The sequence below is a fragment of the Tachysurus vachellii genome, chromosome 1, assembly GCF_030014155.1.
Source record: "Tachysurus vachellii isolate PV-2020 chromosome 1, HZAU_Pvac_v1, whole genome shotgun sequence".
NCBI classification, from domain to species: Eukaryota; Metazoa; Chordata; class Actinopteri; order Siluriformes; family Bagridae; genus Tachysurus; species Tachysurus vachellii.
In genome coordinates this window covers 9,015,721-9,039,935 of record NC_083460.1, presented here as the reverse complement: position 1 = coordinate 9,039,935, position 24,215 = coordinate 9,015,721, and the positions used below count along the sequence as shown (strand labels likewise).

The 24,215-nt window shown below is 37.1% G+C and overlaps 1 protein-coding gene across 1 annotated transcript in view; it reads right to left on the bottom strand.

The window, feature by feature from the left end:
* The window catches only part of gpc1b (glypican 1b), a 79,592-nt gene that overhangs the window by 14,967 nt on the left and 40,410 nt on the right, over positions 1–24,215 (bottom strand). The window contains exon 3 of the mRNA XM_060871337.1: positions 11,344–11,735. Within this exon, the coding sequence (XP_060727320.1) occupies positions 11,344–11,735 (392 nt within the window). The remainder of the gene's footprint in view (positions 1–11,343; positions 11,736–24,215) is intronic.

The following is a 24,215-nucleotide window of genomic DNA, read 5'->3' as shown; positions in this document are numbered from 1 at the left end:
AAACCCAAAAATGCTGAGGGTCCACCAGACCCACGAACACTGGCTGAGTAACAAAAATACGAACAACATACAAGGGTCAATGTGGTAAAAGAATTAAATATCTCTACATTTACTGTACTTTTACGCCATAAGTCTCTTTCGATGAATACAGTACAACTGGTTCACTGTACAGTACAACTGGTTCAAAGTTACAGACTTAGGATACCTAAAACATTTTTTTATTTAGGCTTTTTTTTTTATTTACTTATTTTTTTATATACACATAAGACAAGCAAGGAAAATAAGCGCTAGTTTTAGTGTTTCAGAAAGAGGTAGGTTTTCACCCGTCATTTGAAGCTCGCGAGTGACTCATCTGTTCAGACATCTAGAGAAGTTCATTTCACCACCTGGATGCCAGAATAGAAAAGTGTCTTGATGTATATCTACCTCTTATCCCGAGAGATGGTGTAATCAGTCGAGCAGTGCTGGTAGAAATAATCAACAATCATGGTGGTACAAGTAACACCACATCACAACACCCCATGGTTTAGTTCCAGATATCTTTGTTTATTTGTTTGATTGTTTCTCCGTATGCTTTGTAGCCAGGCAGATTGATAGGGGAAAGAAGTATGGCATCCTTCCCAATCTTGTTCTCTTGGATTTTCAGCAACAGATACCAAATCTAAACATGATACGGTGAATGTTTTGCATTTTTATGCATTACTGATCTGCTTATTTTCATAATTATATTCTAATTACGTATTTTATTGTGGTCAACAGAAGCTACCCGGAAAAGAAATGAGTGTGTTTTATGTTTGTGTGTCTATACAGGACGATGATGAAAACTGAGAAAGACAAGAAGTGTGGGAGAAGGAGAAAGATGGCAAAAACAAGAAGGAACACCAAGGGAATTTATGCCAAGTGTGTCTGTGTCTCAATGGATCCTTGTAAAGCTGGAGATTAAAAAAAAAAAAAAAAAAAAAAAAGGTCACGTAATACAGTCTGGTAAATACAGGAGTCTAGAAATTAAGAAGCATTCATCTGGTACTGGGTTTTCAGATACAGTATACATTTTTTTTAAAAATAGCTTGTGATGCCATGCTGAATGCTTATCAATGTTCAAAGTGGAAACAAATCTGCACAACTGTATTACAATTACTGAAACAATAAAGAAGTAAAAGTAAGGTAAATGCTGTTTATACATTAGGAGGGACTGTTACTAGAAGTATCATTAGCTATGATAAATAGCTATGAAATCTCCAAACATTAGTTAGTTAGCCACAAATAAAAAAAAATAATAATAATCAGTTTTGTGAGTAAAGTGGCTTTCATGTAAAAAAGTCACTCCTATAGTCAATTATAAATGTATAGTATTAAAGCAGCAGTTTAATATTAATAATATTACATACATGCGTTTGTGTTTAACTCTCAAAGTATTATTGAATTGTATAAATGAGATAAATGAAAATCGCTCGATAAGAGCGTCTGTCAATTGTCGTAAATGTGTGTGTACACTGTACAGTATGTACGTAGAGTTTATGTACAGTATACATACACACTCATACATTAGCTTGTGACTCATGTTCAGGCATCGCAACTTCCTGGGAAATCCTGGGACCATTATTTTAATTGATCATTTGTCTAATTGTTCCTTCACAACAGCATGACCTCAGAATACAGCATCCAGCATGAACACAATGAGCTTAATTGAATTGCTAGTTAGAAGCTTGTCTTGAGGTGTTATGGGTAATGCAGGTTAATTACGTTATGTGACATGAGACAAGGTGAAAGTGATTACAACAAGCGCCACGGGCATAGGGTACAGACACACACATGCTGATGTCTACAGATATTTAATATACTGTATTTAAACAGCAATTTATCAAATGTGGATTAACAGATCTGACTGAGAACTCAGAGAAGCCATTTAATACAGCATTTCTGTCAAAGCTCGGAAGCGATTCCTAATCGGTTATTACGTATAAATGGTGAGACTGAGACTCTTTTGTGGATTGTAGATTGAAGGCTGTAATAATTCAAATCAGCATTATTGACATTGTCGATGTGGAAACCGTACTGATGAGAATAATCCCAGTGACATTTATTTAATGTAGACACAATGCGACTTTAGCTAAATTACTGCTGTTAGAAGATAGTATTGAAATATTTAATTGTCATCGCTCACAAAAGGATGAAAGATGATCAAAGCCCATTCAGGCAGAACAATCAATGTGGAACGGAATCGCTTCAGCTACAGCAGTTAATTTTTGATTTTTGGAAACAAGAACAATTTTTTATATATGTTAGTTAAGCTGGGGTTGTTCTGTGAGTTTTGGTAAAATTATATATTATTATTTGGTAAAATTTATTGTTTGGTTTATATATAATCAGTATTGTTTATAGGAATCGGCATCATTTTTAGAGGTTTTCTAAGTAACGTTTCAGGAAAGCTTCAAACTCTAGCAGTAACCATTTTCTGTTTCATTTAAGTGGGTGTAAATCATATATATAGGTTAAAGAGTGTGTGTTTTTTCCAGTTCCCCAGTCTCAAAGAAAAAAAAAACACTCAATGTTCTGGCACAAGTATGAATTACATCAAACATTCACTTGCATGCTCTACAAGCAATGTTCTGCACCAACATAATTTGACCAAGATAACCTCTACCACTATGTTATTTAAATAAGATCAATATGCAATTAGTAAAATGTTAAAATGTGTCTAGATTTAACAGTTGACAGTTCTTTAGGCTGCCCAGAATAGCTAAGTAATGTTAACTGCCTGGCACTCAACAAGAATCACTATCACTAGTTTATCAGTACTAATAAAGTGCATTCTGTTGCTGATGTTCAGGGTCACCACAGCGGATCATATGGACCACATATTTCATTTGTCACATGTTTTACGCTGGATTCCCTTCCTGAAGCAATTCTCCCATTCTATCCGGGCTTCGGACTTAACTCTACAGTAGCTGCATCAGCTCCCCACCCTGGAATGGAACCCAGGCAAGAGCTTAGGATCCTTCCACTGGACCACCAAGAGGCTAAGATGAATGCACTCTGTACATTCATTCATTCATTTTCTACCGCTTATCTGAACTATCTCTGGACACGGGGAGCCTGTACCTATCTCAGGCGTCATCGGGCATCAAGGCAGGATACACCCTGGATGGAGTGCCAACCCATCGCAGGGCACACACACACTCTCATTCACTCACGCAATCACACACTACAGACAATTTTTCCAGAGATACCAATCAACCTACCATGCATGTCTTTGGACCGGGGGAGGAAAGCGGAGTACCTGGAGGAAACCCCCGAGGCACGGGGAGAACATGCAAACTCCACACACACAAGGCGGAGGCGGGAATCGAACCCCCAACCCTGGAGGTGTGAGGCGAACGTGCTAACCACTCTGTACATGTGCTAGATTTATTTGACATTTTTCTATAATCTTAGAAATTTGTAGTAAATAGACTATGTTGGTTTATCAAATGCAAACACTTTGTCCCTAAAAAAGCCTTTATTTGATATGGGTCATGTTGGCAAGCTTGGCAAAGACGTGTCCTCTCTAAAGACATTTGCTAAAGTAATTAGAGAGAAATATGAACAAACTCCGCTCTTTCTCTATTGAGAGCAAAAATGCTCTGCTTGGCCTAGTTACAAGGACATGAAGAAAGCATTGCCTTAAATAAAAACCAAAAACCTGAGAAGAAAGCAGAGGAGAGGCACGTTACTGTTAGAAGAAGACATCCAGCTGTGCTCTGTCTCCTTTTACTGAGTTTTTTCCTCCTTGAAACTTTTCCTCCTGTCCTTTACTTTTTGCTACTCTACGGAAGGATTGTCAAAACTTGTCTATTTAATCTTTATCTTGTTCCTCCCTTTGGTTTATTTCTTTTCACTCATCCTATGACAGATGTGAGAGACAGCAGATATATTTTTCTGGCATCAAATGAGAGAGAGAGAAAGAGAGAGAGAGAGAGAGAGAGAGAGAGAATGTGCTACATGACTGAGTGGAGGAAAACATAACATGGAAAAACCTAGACTTAGTAATTACAATTAACATGATCTTCTGATCTGTAAAAGCTGTGATTTAAATGTCATTTATCTGATAGCTTTACTTTCTTTCCTACGTTACTCGGAGTGCAGTTCAACTACCTGCTGAAAAAGAGACTAGTGAAAAGTTTACCAACTTTTTACAGACATATTAGTGCCTGTTTGTTCTAATTGTTTTTTTTTTTTTTAACTACAGTTGGTTACATGAGTTAAGAAAGCAGGTTTGTTCAACTTGACAGGTTAACGCAACAGTTTTGCCAGTGTTGAGTAATTAACTAATCGCTTAACACTACTGTTCCATTGACCAATCACTGAACAATGTTATTACCCTTCAACGATTTACTGATCACTATTGTGTCCCTTCCACTAATCACTGATCTCCAGTGAGGTAATAGATCATTCACTGATTACTATTGTGTCCCTTCCACTAATCACTGATCTCCATTGATGTAATAGATCAGTCACTGATCACTATTCTGTCCCATTGAATAACACTACTAACGCTCAATATTGTTCCCCCTCTTTTTAAATATATTTACATGTAGTAAATTCAAGTTATTCAATTCGTAAGTTTCCATCATGCCCATATGAAGAGTACTTACTCCCACTGCTTCTTGCCTTCTGCAGTCGTGCAGAAGTTATTTTGTATGTAGTATATTTTTTATTATTTCACAGTGTCTTCAGAAAACCCTCCTTTAATTTGACACGGAAAGAAAACAGATGACTCAACAGATGAATCAACAATCTTCATCTAATGATTCATTTTGACTCCTTTCATCTCTACCTAGAAAAGAGTGATGTGGCAGGACTTTAGTTCTTTAATGTGTCCAGTTCTCTCACTTCTTTTCTCATGTGTGCACTCAAACTTTCAGGCTAATACTGCCATCAATAACATTTCACGCAGTATGGCTGAGTATTCTGAAATGCCGCGTCCAGCTTTAGTATCCATTGTTCTATGTGGGCAGCAGTGGCTAAAGCATTTAAGGCTATTGGTTGGAAGGTCAGGGTTCCAGCCCCAGCTATGCCAAGCTGCTGCTGTTTGGCTCTTCAGAAAGTCTTTTAACCTTGCTGTATCATGGCTGACCCTTTGCTCTGCCCCCAACTTGCTAAGCTGGAGTATACAAAGGAAGGAATTTCACTGTGCTGAATGTATCTGTGACAAAATAATAGCTTCTTTTTCTTTTTCTCATGACTATGGCAGTTAGCATCGGTTAGACAAGGGTGAGCGTTAACAGTCTGTAACTTTGGTAGCTGAAGCACTGGCTGACCTGCATTACTGGAAGATTCTGCACACTTCATTAGAACTTCTGCACACTTCATTTAGCTTCCTCTGTGTAAAATGACTAAGTGTATAAGAGAGTTGTCTTGCTCTTAGTCTATTGTAGCTTTGTATTGTATTTTAACAGCAAAACCTGGCCATTATTTCTTATTTTTGAGGAACAAAACCAGATCGGTGTTAGCACATTACCTTCTCGATGGTACAAAGAAAGACGCATAAAATCACTAACCGCATTACAGATATTTCAGTATAAACATATACAACGTGCATCAGGGTAGAACTCTGCTTTAACGCACACATGCATAGGCTCGAATGTAGTATTGAATATTTATAAACGTTTCCCTTCTTTTAACATGGATAATTTAATACAGCATCGGTTCCACATTGAACATCTCATTAAAGAAAGAAAGAGGGCACGAGCACTGAGAACATTAAGCATGGCTTACAGGACACAGAACTAAATTAAAATATAGGGCATGTGGTTACTCCCTGTGGTGTCTTATTCACATGTACTGATGCGAAACACCTACACACACATTCGCACATTCACACTGAGAAAAGGTGTCAACTCTAACTTTTCACATTTGGCTTGTGACCTCTGTTTCTAGGTTTATTTGCCTGTGTCACACAGACAGGAACACAACCTTGTGTACACATCTACTGTATATAACCAAAGGAGTGAGGAGTGTTCATTCTCTCTCTGAACAAGGCTAACCTTACATTTTAATGAAGGTCATATTTAAATCCACTATTCATTTATCACACAGATATCCTCTCGTCTTCTTTTGTCTCTTATATAAATTATTTTGCCACTCCCTGCCCCCTTTCACCACCAACATCCCATGACCTCCCTGAAAAGACCTGCATGATTTGCATTTCTTCGGAACATCACAGTTGAGTAATGAGAAATGGTGCTCATGTCCTGAACTCTGCTGAATTGAGCAGAGTATTTTCATCACAATATTACTTTGATTAACATATGAGGAAAGCGACACTGAAGAAATTTAAACTAAACTCATATAATTGTATTCTGGCACACGGAAAACAACAACAACAACAACAACAACAACAACAACAACACAAAACAACAACAACAACAACAACAACAACAACAACAATAATAATAATAATAATAATAATAATAATAATAATAATAATAATAATAATAATAATAATAATAAATAAATAAATAAATAAATAAATAAATAAATAAATAAATAATAATCAGTTGGGGGGTTCGGTGCCTTGCTCAAGGGCACCTCAGTCGTGGCCAACCCAAGACTCGAACGCCCAACCTTAGGGTTAGGAGTCAGACTCTCTAACCATTAGGCCACAATCTGCCCCCCACAATAATAATGAATTAAACATGGTGTTAATAATTAGCAAGTTCATATTAAATCGGATTATTCTGATAACACTGGGCCTCATTTATCTTCATAGTTCTGAAGAAATGTATTTAAATTGTTTGCAGAATCAAAAGTTCAAGAAAGTTCATGAGAACTCCTCAGAGACTTCCTGAGATTCAGTACCGACTCATGCATTTGAGTGATCTTATAATCAGCATCAGTTATTGCAAAAACAGACATGTTACACTGACAAGTTTAAATAGGTTTGTGGTAGGGTTGGCGCAGTCAGGTGCTGTCTGTGAATCGGAGGAAGAGTCGTGGGAAACAAGCATGTTAGTAAATGGACAGGTGTGTGACTAATTATTAAGGGCATTTATAGACTCTTTTTGTTACATTGAGTGCCTTTGTACAATGAGAGTCAATATCGGCTTTGCTCTCGAGCTAATACACACATAAAAATCACATAAATAGATGTCTATTAATCAAATCAGTGTCTCTCTGAGCTGAATTACTGGAAGATTTATTTTATTCTATTTGTTTCTGTTCTCTATCAACTTACATTTACAGCATTTGGCAGACGCCCTTATCCAGAGCGGCTTACGTTTATCTCATTTATACAGCTGAGCAAGTGCGATTTAAGGGCCTTGCTCAGGGGCCCAGGATTCACAGCTGCAGCTTGGTGGCCCATCTAGTCCAACACCTTGCCCACTGAGCTACCACTTTATGACATTTAAAAAAATATTTAATGAGGTGTGTGTGAACGACGCTAAACGATGTTAGATAACCTTTTCTGTCTTTAGTTTTTCTATGTAAATTTAGTAAAAGAAAAATAAGCGAGGCTTTGTGTGAAACCACCTCATAGTTCAGTAACAAATCAAGGTACTGTATAACAAGCTGATTATATGCAGAATCAAACAAATGTGTCTGTGAAGGTCTCAATTGTGTGTGTGTGTGTGTGTGTGTGTGTGGATGGGTGGGTGGGTGTGTGCTCACGCACCAGTCCCGAACCTCATCAGGAAAGCAGACTCAGTGACATTTGGATGTTAGGTAACAGCAGCAGTAGTTCTTCTCACATTCTCAGGCTTGCCATTTGACTGTGATTAGCATATTGATTAAAGGCCACAGAAAATGCACTGAATATCCCACACTAAAGTCTGAATAGTAATGCTTGAGGGAATCTGTATTATACTTCATTATTATAGTCCAAAATGTAACAAATGCGGCCTACTCTCTAATCAGTCCATAATAAACTTAAAGAAGGCATCCAATACAGTCTGAATCAAATATCTGTATATCTATGAAGATCGGTCTGTCTGCAGGAAACCATGGAAACATTGGATCAGTGGAGGAGACGAAGAATAAGGTGAATAAACATAAGTAGATGTTATTTTCTGTGTTAGTGTATTCAGTCTGTACTGTATTTGCTGTATTAACTCAACCTGATATGTAATTACTTTAAGCGCTCTAGCATAACTGTATCTGCTATTTTATTATAACACCACCACTGGTGAGTGTTATGCTGTTCCTAAGGTTCGTTTATGGCCACTGTTATGGAAATTGAATAAAAAATAATGTACATGTTATTCGGGAAAGTGTGTAAGCAAATCATTTTGGAAAATAACCTTATTACTTCAAATAATACGACGCAGATAACTGCTTAGTCGCAACATTTAAAACTAAAATGAATGTTAATCATTTCAAACACTAAATTGTCATTGTAAAATGTCTCAAGACAAATTCAATGTTATTCAATAGCACATCTAACAATAGGTGTTGTCACGAAGCAGCTTTACAGAAATATATAAATTCGTGATATAAATGACAGATTTTTTTTTATTTATTCTTGATGAGCAGGCCATTAAATAATAATGGTAATAAAAACTTCCTGGTAAGATATGAGAAAGAGACCCTGAGAGGAACCAGACTAAAACGAAAACCCATCCTCATCTGTATTACACCAGAGAGTGTGATGCTAGCATCATTATTCTGGTCCTCCTGGTCGTAGCTAATTTCTAGCAGAGTTAGCATGGATCCCACATAATTTAACTAAAACGATTTTTCCATCATGTCAAACATGAAGTAGACGCTGAAGTATTTTATCGAATACATATTTGTATACTATTTTGTTACGGAGCTGTGAATCAGATCATCACTGTCAGATATGATACAGTGGATACATGAAGTATAGTATTACTCAAGGGCTCAACAGTGGCAGCTGGACAGTGCTGGAGGTTGATCCCCTGACGGTCACTCAGAGCTTTATCCACTAAGCCATCAATGCCCTGGGAATTTGTTCACCACTGCTGTGGGAATTTGGTCTCTTGCCAATTCACACCCACCAGTCAGGGCTTGTTCTGAGACATGAAGACGGCCAAATGCATCTCTTCAAGCTGCTGCTCATGCTGCTTCACAGGCCAGCGTAGCACACTTCCACATATACTGTATGAGCTCACGGATTCCTATGATTGGCCAGTGTCTCTGTGACTTACAGGAGAGAATGTATGCAATCTATCCCACAATGCTCCCTTGCCTTCTGGACATTCAAATGACCAATAACAGAACTTTTCTCTTTCACCAATCAAGAAATAATACATTCACAATAAAACACTTAAAAAAACATTAGCATATTTCACTGCTGTAGTATACTGCACATTAGCTATTTAAAAATGCAGAAGTGGTATTTTGAATATCGGAATTTCAGGATTGTGGGAATCCTGTATGGAAGGCAGTGCTGCTAATCACAGTTTTGATAGTTTCTAACTTGAATTTATTCATTTCTATTGTCTATACAGCTTGTAAGGTTTTTCAAATGGCTTAAAAATTACAATAAGCTATACTGTCAAGTTTGCTCACATTAGATAGCTAGTCAGAGTTAGCATTGAAGATAGCAACAAAGTGATTAGAGGTTGTGCTGAAAATTTACTCAAATGTAAGAAAAGGCTTGTTTCGTATCTAATGTAAACAAAATGCTAGATTTAAACAAAAAATGATTGTATATATAAAAATCTTTCTAGATATTCAGGGATCATTAAATTCTTATTACACATTCTAAGCCATTGTCTGGTCATCTTGTGCAGACATCTTCCAGTTCTCCTTTATTTATATGTTATTATTTTTATTGGCTTTAAAACAAGAGCTTGGTAAGTCTGGACTATTTTTAAAAAGAAACAAAATTTAAGTAATTCAAATAATAGTAGAAAAAAAAAACACACACAAACTTGCAAACTTATTCCAAAACTAATAATAGAACTAAAATACTATAACAAATTAATTGTTATTGTTAAATCAAAAAACATGGCAACCTTACTAACCACACATTTGTGCCACACTTGTTAGAGGGTAAAGACCAAATATAATGAGTATAGATAAACTAAAACAGTATAATTTTCTATAGCTGGAAAATATACAAGAGGATGTTGTTGTCTACAGCTTGCGCTCAAATCAAGGTATCAACATGTTGCTCTGAACCTGGATTATCTGGTCTAGGATGTATGGATGTATGTACTGTATATTCACCTACAGCTGTGTTTGAGTGCATTATGAATACAGCAAAAACACTGTGAAAGCGTTAAAAGGTAAGACATGGCAGGATGCCAGAGACAAAAAAAAGGGATTTAGAAAGAATCAAAAGACGGATAAGAACAGACAAGACCAGACTGAATGCCCAAGCAGTTGCTCAAGACACATTGAATCAAGAACAAAAAAGAGATCAGGGCAAAAACAATAATGTGTGCGCTCAGAGCAACTGAGGACAAAATGGACAGGGAAAGTGAAGATAAAATGAAGAAAAATCCAGCAGGAAGAGAGCAGACAGAGAGTGACAGGAAGAATGAGTGAGGTCTTAGCTTTAGTCCTGTTACACTACACATGTGTTTGCCCTAATATTGATCTCTTTAACTACAGTATTTAACTAAGGATATCCTATTGATCCAGGCTTTAGAATGTATTACAATATAATTATAAAAAAAATCCTTTTAGTTATAACCCATATAAACAAGAATAACATTAGACACACACACACACACACACACACACACACACACACACACACACACACACACACACACACACACACACACACACACAATTGTTGTAAGCTGTTCCATTTCTACAGATGCAGTGCATTGAGATTGGTTTTTCAACCTTATAATGGAAGTCTCAGAGCAGTTGGTGGGGCATTAATTCATCAGCCAAAAGTAATTTAAGCTCTAAATCTGTATAATCTGTGCTTTCAAGAAGTGGAACTTAATTTTTGTGGCTATGTCAATGTAGATCAAAGTAAACAAGGAAGTGCCCTATTTCCTGCCGGATCACATGAAAAAAAGCAACTGGAAATATTTTATACTAACACCTTTGGTTGATTTTGGCATTTATGTCATAAAACATTAAGACATAGGATTTAATATCCCTTAAACATTTATGTGCAAGAAACATTTTCAAATGCTAACCACATGTCGCTTAGTGATGGAATAGAGCTCATACTCGCTTCAACTTCTATATAACATGCATTTACCCATATTAATAGTAGAATTAAACCATGGCCTGTGGGGATATTTTTGTCTGAGACCATACCAAATTCACCCTTGTATCTAATTATCAAACCCATGTTATGGAGTTCTTGGCAAGAGAAGAGAAATCAACCCCCCAGACACTCCCCAATCCAGAAATGGGCATGGCACTACATACCTGAGAAACTTTTCTCACCACCTCCCCAGCAACGACGAGCGCCTGAACAAATGATCTGGCAGCCACAAAGGTGCGTGTGACCTTGAGTTTGAACTCTCGTACTGTTTCTCCAAAGGGACGCAACGTCTCTGCTTGCTTCGCCACACACTCCAGGTAATCTTCGCCCATGTTGTAACGCTTATTCAATCCTCGCACCAACCTCTCTAGCAGCCGTGCCCAGAAGTCATTCAGTGCCTCCTCCAGGTTCATTTTGGAGCCACGGTAGTAGTGCCGCAGATCTGAATAGAGATCCCGGAACAACTGGGCATTCTGGGAGAAGAGCAAACCGAAGGTGGACTGCAATGAGGCACTGAGCGAAGTTTCAGAACGGTTCAGCAGCTCTAGGAAATAACCTGGAATAAACAAACATACACAAGTTACTTACAATAGAAAGAATTAACAGTTTTAAAATGACCTTAAATCACTGCCCAGTGGACAAACTCACAAATTTTCATATGCTTTAGAAGAAAGTACAGAGAACACACAGCTAACATAGGAGTGTGCTTACCCTTGTTTATTAATGAAACATCTATTTTTCTTATCACTATATCATTTAGTTCTCCATTTAAGAGGACATTTTGTTTAGTCCTTTGGCCTTTTGATTTTAAGCTGCTTTTGGGCTTCTGTAGAAAGCAAACTTAATCTTATGATTTCTTTTCATAAAGACAAGTACAGGAATCAGCTCAATGATGTAGGACAGAATAAGTGAAAATTCAGATTACACACACACACATACACACACCGACTAACACAATCAGTATGAGTTAACATGTGACTAGAATATTGAATATAGAGTCATATTTTAAAATCTTTTAACACCTCAATTCTGTTATTCTGTATCTCCCTTTGGTGTAAAGGGATAAAGATAAAGATATAATAATCAGGCCAGACCATACTAGTTATACTCATGAACACTGAAGGTTATTGATTGTGACAGGTGCACTGAGGTCAATCTAGTTCCCTAGAGTTCACACTAATGACAGTTATTGATAATTTACAAACATGTAATAAGGTTTGTAATGTGAGCCTGAGGTTCAGGTTGATAATAATAAATTGAGCCTTGTGTGTGTGTGTGTGTGTGTGTGTGTGTGTGTGTGTGTGTGTGTGTGTGTGTGTGTGTGTGTGTGTGTGTGAAAAATCATTATTAATTTGTTATGGTATGCAACATAGGATGTTCTGAAAGAAATCACAAATCAACAAGATGAATGATAACACACATATCCCAAAGCACTAATCGTTTCTTTTCATAAGTTAACTACACTCAAAACAATTAAGGAACCAGGTCACAGTAAACAAAATCCAAATCGGTGTCAGAGTTAATCTCCACTCTCTAAAACTAATCTTAATAACACCTGACACTGCATTGTGAGCTCACTATAATACAGTTAAAATATTGACTGGCTAAGCATGTCCTGACACACTTATTCATTGTACAAAATATTCTAAAATTAACCCAGTAGCTTCACTATAATAACATTTCCTTTCAATGGAGGTCATGTGGTATAATTTGCTTTCCTCTTCTGATAATGTTTTTCCAGGCCATTTATTTCACTTTTACAGGCAAACTAATTAAACTGTTGGACATATACTCAAGAATTTCACTCAAGAGAGTAAAAAGGGAAGCTGTTTGTGTGGAATGTTGTTGGTTGGCTGGTTAGTTGCTTGCTTCAGAGGTTGTTTGTTTTGGGTGGTGTTCACTTGGTTTGTTGTTTGGTTGGTTGTTTGGGAGGGTGTTTAGTTGTTTGGGAGGTTATTTGTTAAGATATTTGGTTGTTTGGGAGGGTGTTTACTTGGTTTATTGGTTAGTTGGTTGGGAGGGTGTATGGTTAAGAGGCTGGTTGTTTGTTTGTTTAAGTATGTGATTTTGTTGGATGTTGGAAGGTTTGTTTGGTGGGCTGTTTGGTTGTTTGGGAGGCTGTTTGTTAAGATATTTGGTTGTTTGTGAGAGTGTTTACTTGGTTTATTGGTTAGTTGGTTGGGAGGTTGTTTGGTTGTTTGGGAGGGTGTTTGGTTAAGAGGCTGTTGTTCGTTTGGGTATGTGAATTGCTGATTGTTGGGAAGCTTGGTTGTTTGAGTTCTCTTACACAGAAGAAAAAAAAAGTTAATGAATTTAACCAAATATTAATTAAATTTTCATTTTTTAGCAATGGCCAACAAAGCCCAGAGAATATTTATTTTAGTTAAATGGCAACATAGATTCAAGTAAAATCTTGAGTGAAAAAAACAAATAAAATAAATGTTGGGCTGCCATGAACAAGCTGAACTGCACTAGAGTGATGAACAAAAGATTTAAAGCTTAGTTTTTCCAAAAGACAAGTTATTTTTTTCCAAATGATATCCAATCAGTTGGTGTTTTGACAATGATCAGTCTAGAGTCCCTATATGTGTTCATTTAGGTTGAGATCTTGTGACTTTAAGGGCCATAACATATAATTGAAATAATTTTCATATTCATCAAATCATTCAGTTAGCCTTTGGGTGAGGCAAAGGCATTCTGGAAGAGACCACATACAGTACATCAGTCATCTAAGGTTACAAGTGGACCCAAACAATGTTAGCAAAAAATGTCCCTTATTATATAAAATGACTATCTTCTTTTACTTTGTCCTCTCGCTACGTAATAAAATTTAAACACACAGGACCAATTACAACTATCCACATTGGCTTATTGTTTTTAAGCAAATAAAAGACTGCAAAATATGCTTCCTGGATAGGACCAGAAGTCTACTTCAGAGAAAATAAACACATAAATCTCAAAATCCAAAATTAGACCAATGTAATGTGAACAAAAGGTTGGTAATGCCAAAGAAAATCATCCTTGCACACCGTGGCTTTTTTCTTTTTTTCTAAAGCCTAAATTGGTTGAAATAAATCCCACGTGAAGTCAAAAATCAGGCCATGGAAAGGTTGATTATTGGTTAGGGGCATTATTGTTAGTGTGACAGGTGGTAAAATACCCAGTACGAGCAGGCAGCGCCAACACTAATGGTTTAGCAAATGATGTGAGACAAATGCATTTTCTTTTTTCCCCTTTCATGGAAATTTCAAGCAAATTCAGCACCTTTTAAATGTCAGCAACACCATTTGGGATTGTGTGGAATCTTGACATACATAGCCACACAAGCTCTAAGGAGGATGTTTCACTCAGAAAATATACGACAAAAACGCAAGTGATCGTAGGACAATAGTACAATTAATACCAGAATAAATGAAAAGACTCTATCAGTCTTTAACACTAATGAGGCATTTGCCTAAATCTTGTAATTCAGATTTTCCAACATATTACTTGGGGAACAAACAAGAACAAAAAAGAAACAGGGGTGAAAACACCCCTTAAATTGGAGTTCCTATAGCTACAAACTAAAGTAAGGTATCCTCAACCCTGAGTTTAACAGGTGGTGCCAAATCAACATAACTGCTAACAGTTAGATTTTACATACCTTAACTTGTGATAAATGTAGGTGTGCAATTTGAATTAAAACTTTAAAATTAATTATTACAGAAAATGTAACTTATACAATGAAGACATCTCTACTTTGCACTTTTCCCAAGAACTTTCATGAACAAAGCATCCAAGGTTTCAACAATCATAGAGGCTTAATCAAAAAGGGTAAATATTTGGTAGTTTTTTTGGACACACATCTTTAAGTAATCTATTTGATTAATCCAGTTGATTAAGCTGGTCATTATAATGACTACAGAAAGCAGAAATGTTATTTTCTTATTTCTCTATGAATTTCTTATTTTTTTTTTTTTTCATTTTCTGGGAAAATCCTGGATACAATAATGTGTTCATATTTCCATGTAAGACACAAAAGAAAGAAAAACCCTGATAAAAGCTTGCTCAGGTTTTAAATTAAAAGCTGTCCAGTGAGGTTTTATCACAGAACAGATATTTTATTAAAAGCTCCAGTCTGAGAAATTGAGTGAATACAGACATTTTAAGAAAGCATTTCTGCCATACACTATTATGTATTGAGTATTGTAATGAGCTAGACTTTGAAAAAGCGTTGCAAACAGGTTCCTAATGTCTAAAGCCCACAGAAGAATGGAAAATACTAGATGTGATAAGCGAAGCTTGTATTGTTTAGGTTTTATAGCTTAACATGGTAATGTTATTGTTAAAATATCATTGTTATGGTGCCTCTCTCCGTCTCTCCTGTCAATCACTGGGTTGGAACTGGCAAGTGATCAAATAAATGTAACCCCATACAATGCTATTATTTAAACAAGAGATATGTTTGTGACTACATTACTCTGAACAAATTCAGAAAACCCATGGTAAAATGGTAACACAGTCTTGTTACGACGTTTGCGGCTACGCAAATAGACTCACCTTCATGCCTGATGGAACCTAAAATGATGGAACATAAACCTTCTCTCTGCTTTAAGACACACTTTACCAGAGAAGTTAAAATCAGCCCTGAGTGTGTTAAAAGGTGTCCATAGTACCATGTGATGGACAGGATGTTTTTCCTCCTCTCTCACTCAAGTTTTCTGGATCCACAGGTCGTATGCATGGTCCCGGTTAATGTCTCAACCATACAGTATTTACCAAGGAGCAGCCATGTGTATAATGCTTGAATAAACTATTGTAAAGTTTCAGCAACACACACTGCAATGATAGTTTTCTTAAATGTTTTTCGTAAAAAATAAATCACTCTCTGTCTTGCAATTTACACTTAAATTAAAAATTAATTTTAGTGCTAGTATCTGTGTTAAGGAAATACAAACAGATACAAACATAATCATGACTTGCTAGAATACATCATAAGTAACCTGTGAATACAGTATAGGCTTTTCACACTTAATAGTTATCCTAGGACATTGTACTGCAAACTGCCGGAATACCGAATCCTGACTTAAGCTAAAACTTCACGCAGGGTTAACCATTAGTCCTGGCTATTCTTAATCTGACATTCTATACTGTACATTCATAAACCCTGGGTGAATGTTCTTATTTATATACATACTGTGTCACCAACCATGATTGCAACTGCTTTACAATACAGCTTGTCCTGTGAGGAAAAACTACAGGTCTGTTACTCTGCCTCCCAAATAGGTATGTTTATTTTTCATAGCTTGTTAATCTTTTTTGGAGTTCAGCCTTTGGCCTTTGTCATGTAGTTGACTGTGCGTTCGCTGATACTCGACATCGTCTTATTTTTCAGAGTCTGGTATTTCCACTCCTTGCAGTGTATGCTTCATTGATGTTCAGGTTTTTTTTATGTGTTGCTCCATCCTAGTTTTCACATAAAAGTAAATATACTGTAAGCATCGGGTCATAACATTCTACCACCAAATCATTTCACACTGTACAAGTTTGGCAATACAATGCAGGATTGACAGCGCAAAAGTACAGTATTGCTAACCCTGTTTCAGAGCCATATTTAATAGCATGCTTCTGAATTTCCAGTAGTTTATTTGTTAAGGTGTTGGACTGCTGATTGGATGGTTGCGAGTTCAACTACTAGGTCCACCAAGCTGCGACTGCTGGACCCTGCAGTAAGGCCCTTAGCCCTTAGTTGTATATGGATTTATAAAGATCTTTTTTTTTCCTCAGCTGAAATGTGTCAAATAATTACTTTTATGGTTCTGAATAACAAATGAGATACATGATTAACACAAAAAAATAAATCTATAAATAAACTTATCATCCTTTACATAGCATGGTACAGTTAAAAAACATGCCTGCAGTTATAAAGCAGAATTTTAAATAGAATCCACATTTCTACCTAACTGGTGGAGCATAAAGATTCATATTAATATAAATATTAAGTATGTCCTGTAGTTAGTTTATGCATTTATATACTTAAAAGAAAATGTATCAAAGAATGAAAGATAAAAAAGCAATGTAATAACAGAGAAAAGTGAAAAGAAAAAGAGAAAATGAAAAATGATAGAGGAGATGCACTTGCACATCTCTCAAGCCCCTTCTTCATCTCTCTCTCTACCCTTATTTCGTTGCCCATCCATCTTAGTGACAGGCGTGATGGTCTAATGGCATCAGTGGCATTGTATCAGGACAAGCTCGTCCGTTAATTTGCAGACAAGTCTATGATGGAGAGACATGCAATGTGGTGTGATAGTTGATAGCAAAGAGAGAGAGCAGGAGAGAGATAGAGAAGGATAGCAGAGTGCCTACCATAAAAGGATATGTTCTTGGGCTGATATGAACAAAGTGACTCATAGGATGTGAACAGTGAAGCAACACACCTACAAGCCTAGTTTTCTAATTGAATATACAGTAACAATTTCATAACAAATGATATTACTGCCATCAATTCGCTCAGACATTTCCTGCAGGAACATTAGGGACCGTTCTGGCAGTGTGTTTTCATGTCACGTGTCTTAGTGTTGTTAACATGTGTCTGTTTCCCACCATTACTCACCTGACCCTGCCTACTTATTCCCACCACTTTGCATGTTTCTTCCTTATCTCTGTTACGTCTTTGTTTCTGCTTTGCTAAGTTTTGAGTTGATTGTGATCTGTCAGTGTCTTCATGTTAATTTGCTAATAAATCGCGTTTGTTTTAGTTATCGCACACTTGGGTCTGTTTTTTATCCTCGTTGATGCAGCTGCCTCTCTGGCTATTTGAATGAAAATAGAAATTTTTAAATATTGATATGAATTTCAGAGTTTCTATCTATCTATCTATCTATCTATCTATCTATCTATCTATCTATCTATCTATCTATCTATCTATCTATCTATCTATCTATCTATTTACAGTGTATCTATCTATCTATCTATCTATCTATCTATCTATCTATCTATCTATCTATCTATCTATCTACAGTGTATCTATCTATCTATCTATCTATCTATCTATCTATCTATCTATCTATCTATCTATCTATCTACAGTCTATCTATCTATCTATCTATCTATCTATCTATCTATCTATCTATCTATCTATCTATCTATCTACAGTGCATCTATCTATCTATCTATCTATCTATCTATCTATCTATCTATCTATCTATCTATCTATCTATCTATCTATCTAAATACTACAAAATCCTAAACTCTATTGTTTATGAATATCCCAAATTTTCAGTGTGGTCTCGGACATTTGGACCACACAGAATTATTATTAGTAGCAGTAATAAAGATTAAATAAATATTGCTTTAACTCTGGTAATAATTAGGTTTATGTTTCTTTTAGCATTTCGGAGTCAAAAATCAAGAGAAGTTCTTATTGTGTGACTTGACTGCAGTTAGTAGGACCAACACATCAAGCACTGGTGAAAGTAACCTGGGAATGCAACAGATGCATTATACATTATTATTAATAATAAGTCATTACTTGCGATCCTAAAATACATTATATTTAAACACCACAGGAAAATTCTTTCTTCGCATATCCCAACTTTTAGAATTTGGAGTCAGAGTGCAGGGTCAGATATAATACAGCACCCCTGGAGCAGTGAGGGTTAAGGGCCTTGCTCAAGGGCGCAACAGTGGCAGTTTTGCAGTGCTCGGGCTTAACCCTAATCCACAACCTAGAGCCTTAACCACTTGATCTAACACTGACCCTAATAAAATATCAAGGGTTCCCCAGTTATATCCTATGATAGTTACTCTATATATGGAGTTGTCAATTTTTCATCTTACCTCCAAAAAAACATGCAAGTAAATGGACTGGAAGATAAATTACTCCTATGTGTGAATGAGTGCGCATGGTGTTTTGTGATGAACTGGCACTCTAAATCAGGATGTGTCCTTTCGTCATGCCCAGTTTCCCTAGGAAAAGCTATGTGACCCAATCCAGGATAAAGCAGCTACTGAAGACTTGATGGATGATTCAGTGGATGCACGCATGCATAAATTATGAACATGTCTTTATAGACGCTATCACAATCACAAGACCGTTACTCTCACGGTTGGTTTTCTGATTTAGTAAAATTTAACAGTGCATTATTTATGCTATGCACATACAGTACATGCACTATTAGAGGACTCTATAATCTAATATATGTATCTAATTTAAACCTCACTGAGTTTATGTGATGTGATACAAGTTGACATTATGTAAATTCATTAATCGAATAATTAAACATTGAACACTTCTGAAACGTATGGCAACCACAAATTAAGGCATGAGATCAGAGCAGAAAACACTGCTTTTATTGATCATCAGACAAGATTGTCACAATGGAGAGGCTTAGACAGATGCAAATGCAGTTAAACAGTTTTAATGATGATAAGTCAGCAAACGATCTCAAAACAGACAGTGTGTGTGTGTGTGTGTGTGTGTGTGTGTGTGTGTGTGTGTGTGTGTGTGTGTGTGTGTGTGTTTCATGTAATTGGTGCAGGTGTGTGTGCGATTAGAACTCCAGAAACTGTGTCTGTGCCCAATGGTGTATGGCACTAGGGACTGATAATTGTAGACACTGGTGTGTTATGTGATAGAGTTCAAAGACAGAGTTGACCTGACAAACATAGTAACCTGATGAATAATACGATATAATCAGGCCTGCACAAGCAGGATGTGTGATTAGTCATCCTGTTTTAATATTCAATCATTACTGTTAAAAACAGGCACAACTAAGCAAAATTTTAATAATGATACATGATTGATTCCAGTCATAGATTTCACATCAATGGTGTAGTAGTAAAGATACCTTAGAATTTACAAACTTTTTGTCATCTGTTTTGTATATTTTTCTATGTGTGGACTTTTAGGACACCGCGTTTATGTACCCTGACTAATTCCTGTGATATATGGTATATAATGATTTTTTTGTCTGATCTGCATATTTAGATTTGGCACAGGTCTGATTTGCATTTACAGCATTTAGCAGATGCTAAATTATACAGAGAGACGTAGATTTCATCTCATTTGTACAACTGTGCTGGGTAAGGGCCCTTGCTCAAGGGCCCCATAGCAGCAGATTAGTAGTCCTGGGATTTGAACTCACAAGCATCCAAGCAGTAGTCCATTTCCCATTTGATTTGGCACCTGTCTACTCTTGGGATCCACCTTGTGGGACTCCTGACACGGGTATTACAGTTGGCCAAGGTTATCTCTGACACAGAGAAATTTTCCGGGAGGGCCAACCTGCTTGGTGAACCCAATCAGCCATTCAGGAGCTACCTCACAGAGAGAAAGCTGAGACCTCCCATGCAGCGCTTCATCCAGAAGGCATTGAGTACAGTATATAAAGGTGGTATCTATCAGGGGTCTATTACTTCTTGTCTCTTCATGCCCAGTGCTGTGTACAGAGGTGCTGAGTGAGCACAGCAGTGATCACGCTCTGATGTTGTCAAAGCTTTGTTTACCACATGTGTTTTGTTTTTGTTCATGTCTTGTCTCTGCCCTTGTGTTGTCAGTGTTTGTCTCCCTTGTGTTTCCCAATCACAGATTTATTTTGCGTCTTGATTTGTTTGTGTATTTAAACCCTTGTGTTTCTCTGTACATCGCAAAGCATTGTTCAGTGTTGAACGAGTCTGACATTACAAGGCCTTTTGTTCTGAGTTGTGCCACTCTGGGTCTTGATCTTGTTCTATCCCATAGTTTGTGTTTTCGGATGACCCGTGTCATTGCCGTTTGCTGATTGCTGAGCTATATATGCCGGTGTATAGTTCTTGATTCTGATACACAAATAAAACAGCTAACTGCACTTGTATCCATCTCAGCTTACATGACAATCAGCAATTTATCCCTGGATATCTTGACCATTTAGAAACAATAATATTGTTATATCATCATCTACCTAGAATTCTGAATCACTATTTCATAACAAATCTTGGGAACGACTCCAAATTTCAGACCCTGCAGTAACGCCATGTGTGCAAAACATTGTTTTTAATTATTCTGATTTTATGTAAAAGATTTCCAAACCCCTTAAACAAACAAAAAAAAAGAGTGCAAAATGACTTTTGGGAAAGGCTAAAACCGATATCACAGCTCTGGACTCTGGAACATGTGCCTCACTTCAGATGCACCTTTTAGCATACACAACTTAGTGGAAGGCTATCATAAGAGTGCCTGAAGTTTATTATTGTTGGTGTTAGTGATGTAGGGGTGTGAATTACAATTTGTGTGTGTGTGTGTGTGTGTGTGTGTGTGTGTGTGTGTGTGTGTGTGTGTGTGTGTGTGTGTGTGTGAAAGAAACCATGTGTGGAGTGTGAGTGTTGTGGAAAGAGGGAAACGTGGAGTTATTTGAAATATTGAGCTTGAGGTAGAGATAGAAAAGTATACTATACTATAGTTTAAATTGTGTAGTTTTAAATCCACTTATCTGTCTCATTCTTGTTATCTCTCACAGTCATGTCTATGTTCAATAAACACTGTTTGACGTAGGTTATTGCAAGAGAAGCTTACTACTGAGAGCAGAAGAAAAGAGCAAAATGTCAGTTGTGACGAGGCCATGTCAAAGTTCCAGGTGCTTTATCTCGGCATAGATTAATCTGTGTAGTAACAGAATCTGCCTTTGCAAAATGTCCGCTTTGCTTTTGTCATCACTGTGTTCCACATTCCTCAGGGAAGCATCACTAAATGAAGTGTTACTGCATGCCAGCGACCACATAATTAACTGTTGTGAACGTATGTTTTACAGATACAGCAGGGACGATAAGTATAGACTTGTGCGATCCCCAATCTTTGCTTTAGTCTTCTCACACATATGCCAGGGTGTGTATTTTTTTTTGTTTGTTTGTTTTTATAGGTATAAAGAATAAATAAGGAATAAATGAAGTAATAGCCTTGAAGATGCGAGTAGTTACAGAGTGATCTTGCAGCCATGACTCCCTATTTCTTAACCAGCTCATCTCCCTTGCCATACAGCTAGACAATCTGCTCTGGGAACAGTATCGTTTTAGAAGCTATTAGACTACCACTGCATTCCCTCAACCGGATCCCCAGAGCTCATGGAAATTGCCTGATGCATCAGACCATGGAAGAAAAACAAGAGGCGCTTGAAAGCTACCTTGTGCTTGTATAGTAGGGGTAAAGATTAGAGTTAGCCATGCAAGCCATCTCTCCAAGTACAAGTAAGAGACAGATATTCTCTGGGCTCAGAGACAATGTTATTACAATCATTGCTATGATATGATCATTATGAAACCGTGACTCCTTCAAACTATAGCCTGGTCAACTGAGTGCAAGGATTCTTGGCACTGGCTCCAATATGTCCACTGTTTCTGCGAAGTGGACTTTGCTCTCATGTTTGCTCCTGTCTATCAAAGACCAGGGATGATATCAAAACTCCAGGGAAGATATATCATGACCCCAACTTCCTTATGTATATGTTACAAATAAAGGCATCTTATTCTAGTCACGATCATGCTTGTCAATCAGATCCAACGGACAGAGAACCAAAGCAAGGAGAAAAAGTAGCGAACAAAGGAAAATTGACTCCAGCCACAATCTTGTGTGTTTGGCAATCTGGTAACATATCAGGCTCACCACTGTACAGTACTGGAAACATACTCAGCCACACTAATGGATCTAAGCAGGAGAACCTGACAGCAGGGAGAATGAGGGGAGGACTAACGGGACTTCGATTCCAGGCTAGTATTCACTTTAGTTAACTCAGCTTAACTAAGCTAAGGATCTAAGTAAACTCTGAGTGATTGATAATAAGACTAGAAATGGTAATAAGGGAAAACTAATTTGAACATGCTGCAGAAAACACTAAAAAAGTATGAAAACTACACCATGGCAGAAAAGATGACAGGAGGTAAGCGGTTAGTTACTTCTATTCTATCAATTATGTCATATTTTGTGCAAATCAGAAAGGTAATAAAACCACCAGGATCTAAAAAATTCCATTTATAAACACGAAATGGTAAAATAATACTCTGGCAAAACTAAAATATTGTTCATGGTTGAACTTTTTATGGTATTTCACTTTTGACTTCAGAATTGAAAATGTCATGGCAGAAAGCACTTTCAGACTGGCCTTAATGCTGACACATACACACACACACACACACACACACACACACACACACACACACACACATACACACAGTCCAAAAGCAGATTCTATGGTCTAGCCCTTCAATCCACATCCACAGCCATGGAAAATAATCACTGCCCAAACATCTTAACCACAAGCTTGGCACTTATGTGTATGTGTGTTGGCTGGATTCAAGAAGGTATGTGTGTGTGAGTGTGTGTGTGTAAAAGAGAGAGAGAGAGAGGGAGAGAGAGAGAGAGAGAGAGAGAGAGAGAGAGAGATCCCTTCTGTATACTTCCCATAGTGTCAAGCATGAGATATCACACTTAAGCAGTGTAGAAACGACACACAAACACATTTGGTATTCAAAAATATAAAAATACAAGCCACACACACATTCATGTACACACTGGCAGACCATGTCTGCCAAACAGAGAGAATACATTTCTTCTGACCTAAGACAGGTGGGCTGAAACCTCTTCTCTACCGCTGTGTGAGAGAGAGAGAGAGTGAGAGAGAGGAAGACTAATGTTGGATAGGAAAGGGAGAAAAACTTACCTGAATTAACTATATAACACTCAACACTATGAATACAAACACTGTGGACAAACTTTGTGTATGCTTTTCAGCTTGCCATTTCAATTTCAATTCAGTCCTAGGTATGGTGTTCATAGGTTTTTGTTTATTTTAATATCTCAAAACCTTCAGCTATTTTTTTGGTTTCTGGCTGCTTTCTGATCCTTGTGTCATATATACAGACAGAACAAATTCCATCGCATGCAACAAGAAATGTAAATGCCTAAACCGATCGATAGTCCTGTGTGTGTGTGTGTGTGTGTGTGTGTGTGTGTGTGTGTGTGTGTCTGTACATACATTTTTTCTCCAGGCTTTATAACCAGAATAAATGGCACCTTCCTTCCTAC